Raw genomic sequence first — 6,994 nt, 5'->3', positions numbered from 1 at the left:
AATGTATTACATGGGTGAGGTACAGAGGTATTGGGAAGGAGGAGGAGGAGGAGAATATATTCTCAACTCAACAAGTGATATGATTAAATTCACATACTATATATAAACTTTTATAACCCTCCTTCAGATATTCTTTTCCGATTTTTATTTCCAGGTTTTTATTTCCGTTTCTCAATTTGCTTAATAAGAAAGATGTAGTTGACTTAAGTAGTATCCAACTCATTTGATACAGATGAAGCATTGCAGAAACTAGAATTTTCAAAATTACCATTAATTACATTCAAAACTGCAGCAGCACTTGTGTTAAGTACTGGTTGCAAAAGAGGCCCAATCACCATTGCTGGGTTAATAGTGACGATGTCAATGTTGTTTTCTTTTGCAAATTTCCAGGCAGCATCTTCAGCCAATGTCTTTGAAAGAACATACCACATCTGAAAAAATAAATAATGGTATATGTAAGCCAGAAAATAAAGGGAAGATGGGAAATGGCAAGCAAATTGAGCTTCTATAGCATATCAAACAACTATTACATTGGTTGGACACAAAAAGTATAGGATAAGGAAAGGCTTTCACATAAAAGGTTAGGTGAAACCACAAGCCTCCAGGAGGAATAACAGTGGAAATAGATTATACCTACCAAGAGATCCCTTTTGGATTTGAGCCCATTGATATGAGAAAACAGTTCATATGAGTCGACTACGCTAGTTAGTGCATAAAAGATTAAAACTCCAAGCTGTTTCTAAATAATACTAGTACCAAAAACAATAAAAGCAGATAACAAAGCTCACTGGATCATCTATGCATTAAAATTGCTGGGGCAGAGTCTCGAATTTACACGGGATTGATTTATTCATATGAATCAAAATCCAGTTAAAACACAAAATAAAATAAAACTTATTAGTCTTTGATTTTCTTGATGGTAGATAATGACTCACATTTTGGGAAGAACTTTCGATGGTAGATGTTCCTCATTATTGTGTCTTTCCTTCTCTTAACATATTTCTTCCATTACATAATTCTCCTATTTACAATTTGTTATACTATCCAAGATTCCGTTTTCATGGGACAACCATTTTCTTTTAACACAGTTTAGGACAGGGGAAATTTTGAATTTGTAAATATTGACAATATGACTAGATGGAGAATCAATGTTGCATGCCTTTAACAAACCACAAGGGTTGATTGAAAGCTAGAGAACTAAACATCTCAGTATATTGGTACATCACTAAAATTAGAGCAAGAAAATGGGGTGGTAAATAATTTAATATTATGAATAAAACATGAAAATAAGACGTGTGTGTGTGTGTGTGTGTGTGTGTGTGTGTGTGTGTGTATATATATATATATATATAGAGAGAGAGAGAAAGAGAGAGAGAGAGAGAATGATAGATAGAGAGACAGGGAGAGAAAGTAGAGTCAACGGTTCAAGAACACATAAAACTAGTTGTTATTCCTATGAATGTGTAGAAGTGTTAACAGGTGTTAAAGACTCTTCCTCTCACAAAACCTATCTCAAGTCCAACCTAATCTGCCAAAAGTTGCCAATCCCTATACCTCCACAATAAGTTTTATTAAGGCCCAACTAAATCTAGAAGTTTCTATCAGATTAGTGATTGGAGGTAGCCTTATAATTTCTCATTTGGTGTCAATCAAGATGATAAGTGTGCATGAATTCAAAGTAGAACATGAGGTACAACAAAAGCTGAAATTTTGAGAATAATTCAAAGAGTTCATTAAAGAAATCACAAAGGGAAAAAAGTTATAGGAGGGGAAACAAAATGGTAATATGGGAAGTGTTATAAGGGAGTAATTGGGGTTTCATGGTGAGTATGGTATTGGTGACTGGAATCTTACAGGAAAACCTTATGACATCTGAAACATAGCTTTAAGCTGACATAATTTATTTCTTTTTACTAAGCACACAATCCGATAAAAAGAGTAACAAGGACTACAAAGATACCTCAAGAGAGAACTTTAACACCAAACATAGAGTGGGGACTGTAAGTACTCAGGATAGGTTTAGCAATTAAAATTAGTTCTTGTTGAATTAAAAATGATTTGCCCTTACAGCAAATAATAATAGTGGTGGGAAGACAATGTTCAAGAGAAGGCTAACAATAAAATAGAGCAATGCGAAATCTTGACATACCTACAACTGCATAAACCAGAAAAGTATCAATATGCTAATAAAATACTGACATGAAAATTGCAGTTAGCCAGGTAAATCCAGAGCATTTGAGGGATAATATCAATACAATCCTTACTCAAGGGAAGAGGAAGTAAAAGCAAAATATTTAGACCAATTATGTTAAAGAATTTTGTTGAATCACATAATATAGGACTTCCATCAAAAGCAAAATACATTACTCAGAAACAAAATTCAAACAATTCTTCACTTTTCCCTTAATGAGAAATTTATAATTATTAAACTATTTATGCTACTTTCTATCCCAGGTCAAGAGATTTAAATATCTTGATTGTGTTAATCCATACGATTCAAATGGGCAGGTCAAAGTAGAGGAGTGTCTGACCAAAAAAATATCTTTAAAATTTTAAGAGTAAAGTTTATTGGATTGCCACCAGCTATGAACACTGGCCGAAATGAGGATGAATTAGCGGTCCTACAAGAATGGACAGAATAATGAAAGAGCGCATGAGATGGTGAAACCTTAGGAGGTTTAGGCATATGGGGTGAAGACCAGTCCGGTCACGAGGATATGGAAGTTAAACCAGTCGCTAGGGTTTGAAAGAGACCTAAGAAGACTCCCAATGAGGTTAGTTAAGAGAGATTCGAGTATAATGATCTAATAATACCCATGACAGATCGCAACAATGTATCACAGCTAATTCCAGTTCTACTAATTTGGCCTAATTGGGCTAATATGATAACAAATTTGAAGCTCAAAAGTGCTTTGGAGACAGAGCCAAATACCTTCGACTCCCTACAGAAATTTGGATCGGAAAACCAAGTCTCATCAACTACTACTTCAGGAGTCCGAGGCCTTCCATCATATGAAACTGCAGCCATTGAAGAAGTTAAAACCACACGCTTCACAGACGGCGATTTCACACATGATTGAAGAACATTTAGGGTTCCTTTCAGCGCCGGATCCAATAATTCAGCCTGAAGAAACACAAAAAGGAAATGCAATGTCATGAAAAGAAGAGAAGAATCAAAGATAGAAATGCACGATAATGGAAGGAGCCCTAACCTGTGGATCCTTGACATCATGATAAAAGGGAGATGCAGTATGAAAGACACCATCACAGCCTTGAACGACGGCGTCGAAAGAACCTGCTTCTAGAAGATTCGCCTTGAACAACTGAAGCCTCTCCTTGGCGCCCTCAAGCTTAGTCAAGTGCTCTACCTTTCTCGGATCATCTGCATGTTTTTAAGAGAAACACATTTTGAAGAGAAAAATAAAAAAGTAAATAAAAAAAAAAGTTGTGATGGTACGCACTTGTGTCACGGACGGTGGCCTTGACAGTGTAACCGCGATCAAGAAGAAACTTGACGATCCATGAAGCAATGTAACCGGAAGCACCGGTGACGCACACTAACTTGCCGGCGCCGCTGCTCATTTTAGAATCTTTCCTTCGCTACTCGCTCCTCCTTTGCTGCTTTCTGTGCTTAAGAGTTCGCACCTTGAGTTCAACTGCAATACTTAACAAGGAGTCACACTTGGGTTCCTTATATAGCTGCAACAAGTGCAAAGTCTTAAACCCCACTTTATGTCTTAACTACTCAATCACCAATCACCATGACGCATGTGCTTACCTGAGTCACCTCTATCATTATCAATAGTCTATTTTTGTTCTTCCATTTATTCAAGGTAGGTGTAAAATAAGGACAAATTATTGTGCTTATTAGATGTGGCTATTTTTTTTTTTTTATTATGGAAGAAGATTGGTGGATAATAATGTGTTTCTTTTTTTATGAATTAATTTTTTTTTATTTTGAGTAACAAATCGGACCCTCAGTTTTCGAGGAATAAAGAATTTGAGGGTCAGATTTTATAATGTTACAAATGTGAAAGATTAAATTTATATATTTAAAAAAATTAAAATAAAAAAACTCAAATTTAACCTCTAAATTTGTATTTTTTTAAAAAAAATTAAAAACCACAAATCTAACCCTCAAATTTATGGTATCAACAAAAAAAATATTCAAAACACCACAAATCTGTGGTATCCATACAAACAAAAAATACATAAACTTTTCACCTTATTAAAAAACACCACTATTATCCCATATTAAAAATACAAAGCAATTAGATGTACTATATTTTTATAAATGATTGATTTATTAAATATAAATTAAAAATTACTATAAAAATAAATACAATTGTGTTATATATACAAATTTTTTTGACAACTAAATCCAACCAAGTTAGTCTAATCCCAATAAAATCTATTTTTGCATAATAAAGAGATATTTCGCATGTCATGCACTCTAATATGAAAAATAATTTCTCTCTCTTCGTTAAAACTACAACAAAAAAATTTTGAGAGGCGAAGTCTCGTATAAAGAAAGGGTGCAATGTTCTCCGTAAATCTCAATTTTTCTTTATAAATTATATAAAAATTTTAATTTAGTCTCTAAAAATGTTTAGTTCAGTCTCTTTTATATTAGAAAATTAATTTTTGACCCACCCTAAAGTTTATTCTAGTTTCGCCACTGAAAATTTCAAACCACTCTCAAAATCTCTCAAAAATCTCTGTGAAAATTCAAGAAAAATCTCCGTGCTAGTTTAAAATCTTCAACAAGAAACACCGCAAGAAGAGACAAAAGATTATTGAAGGTACTCTGAAACTAATCGTTCATTTTTGTTTAGTTTTCTCTTTCGCGAAATACTAAATAGTCTTATTTCTATATATTTAGTAGATTTCGTTTGTGTTCTCTCGATAAAGTATAAATTTTGGTGCATATTTGATTTTGTTTTTGCATTGTTGACTTCAGGTATAATTTGATTTTTAGTTCTTTTGTTGGTGTAAATCACCATGGTCATTCTACACTTCTTGAATGTGTTTTGATGAAAAATGAGGATATTCAATCATTTAAATAGTTATTTAAATGTTGACTTCATTGCAAGAGAATAAAGGCTTCTAAAAGCATTCTTACTAATCAATGTGCATTGATGCAAAGTGCTATTGAGACTTGTATGCCAGCAACAACTCATAGGTGGTGTATTTGGCATATTATAAAGAAGATTCTATAGAAATTGAATAGCTACAAAAGACATGAAGAAATTGAATAAGAGATGAATCTGTGTTATTTGGAACTCATTTACAAAAGATGTATTTGATAGAATATAGAATGATTTTCTTACGAAGTATGGTGTTGGAAACAATAAGTGACTTTCAGGTAAGGGTGGCTTTATTAGAATTAATTGATGTTGTTTTTAGTGTGTTGGATATTTATGTATTCTGCTTCTGTAATAAAGCTGTGAACCTGTATACGTTTCGGTGCATTTAGTTTCTAATTTACGTATTTTATCCATTTTCAGAACTTTTTGAAGATCGTCATTTTTGGGCTAGGATGAGAAACACACAAAGGAGCGACAGCGTGCATACTTTTTTTAACAAGTTTATTACGAGCAATAGCTCATTGATCTAATTTGTGAAATAATATAATAATTACCTAAGAAGTAGAGAGCAAAAAGAGAGAGAATTTAATGTTACATATTTTCATATTATTATACCTTGTGCAACAAAATCATCAATAGAAGCTCAGCTTCAGCATGTGTTTACTCATGAGAAGTTCAGAAAAGTTCAAACACAATTTAGAGAAAAGGTGAATTATATCACAAGATCAACAGAGTCCGCTCTAGGTTTTATGACATATGAAGTTGTAGAACAGGTTTCAAACTCAACATTCAATAAGTTTGTCGTTACATATGACACGATATTATGTGAAGTAAAATGCTAGTGCTTATTATTTGAATCAAGAAAGATATTTTCTCGTCGTTTTTTGAGTGTGTTAAGCTTTGAACAAGTAGATAAAGTGACACCAAGAAATATATTGGAATGATGGAATAAGAATGTCAAGAGGAGGCACACATATATCAAGAGTAGCCATGATGAGCCTTTATTGGAGCAAAGAAATAGGAGATTTGATGATTTGGTGATTTGCTCACAAAATATTTGTGAATTTACATCAGAACTTGAGGAATTCATTGTGATTCTGTACCACTCTTATGATAATGTGATAGATGAGATGCAAGAATATAAAGCCAAAAGTAAAGAAAAATATTTGTTATCACATGAAAATATTTTCTTGGATGATATTAATGATCTTCAAAGCCTGTCATGTGTGAGAACAAGAAGACGTCTCAAAATAGATTTGGATCAAATACTGAAAAATAAACTGCAAATGTATCAAACAAAAAGAAAAAGAATACTCTAGGTGAGGTAAAATTGATGTGCTTTAATTAGGTAAAATTGTCTTTGTGCATATTAATAGTTGTGCTGATATATGATTTACCTTTTAGATGGTGGACCAGTGATGCAGTTAAATTTCAGCTTCTATCATGGACAAATTATGAATTATCAGTTCAAAAATTCAAGGAAATTTGATAGCTTTCTTGGTGTTTATTTGAATGATTTTTGGTGTTTCGTTGTAAGCATTTCGGTGCAATTTAGTTACTGTTTTTATTATATAATGAAAATGAGGTTTACTTTCTAAATTGTATTGTGTTGTTCCATTTACCAAGTCACTGTGGCTTTGAATTTACTTTTTTCGATTGTTTTATGGTAACTAGTTTCAGGTGTGTCAATGTGAACAAATTTCAATATAGCTGTTGTTTTTTCAATATATTAAATTTAATAATTGTCAATCTAGATTCAAAATTAACAAGATTCTAATATAGTACAGACTGGTTTATAAAAGTTTAATATGGCAAAAAAATTTATCAAAAGCTTTGGAATAAATATTTACAAAAAGACAAAAGATGTGTTTGGTTTAACTAAACAGCACGCAAAACAATAAATACTT

General features: G+C 32.5%; 1 protein-coding gene across 1 annotated transcript; it reads right to left on the bottom strand.

Annotated features, from left to right (window-relative positions):
- Nucleotides 1-268: 268 nt before the first annotated feature.
- LOC107479126 (phenylacetaldehyde reductase) lies at nt 269-3,705 on the bottom strand (the record flags this gene model as incomplete). Its single annotated transcript, XM_016099272.3, is given in 4 exon segments — nt 269-431; nt 2,933-3,124; nt 3,213-3,382; nt 3,462-3,705. Coding segments are annotated over 4 exon segments (646 nt in total), but the record flags the coding sequence as incomplete, so codon positions are not given.
- Between the last annotated feature and the right edge of the window lie 3,289 nt (nt 3,706-6,994).

This window comes from Arachis duranensis, chromosome 3, assembly GCF_000817695.3.
Source record: "Arachis duranensis cultivar V14167 chromosome 3, aradu.V14167.gnm2.J7QH, whole genome shotgun sequence".
NCBI lineage: Eukaryota > Viridiplantae > Streptophyta > Magnoliopsida > Fabales > Fabaceae > Arachis > Arachis duranensis.
This window is presented reverse-complemented; position numbering and strand designations above follow the sequence as displayed.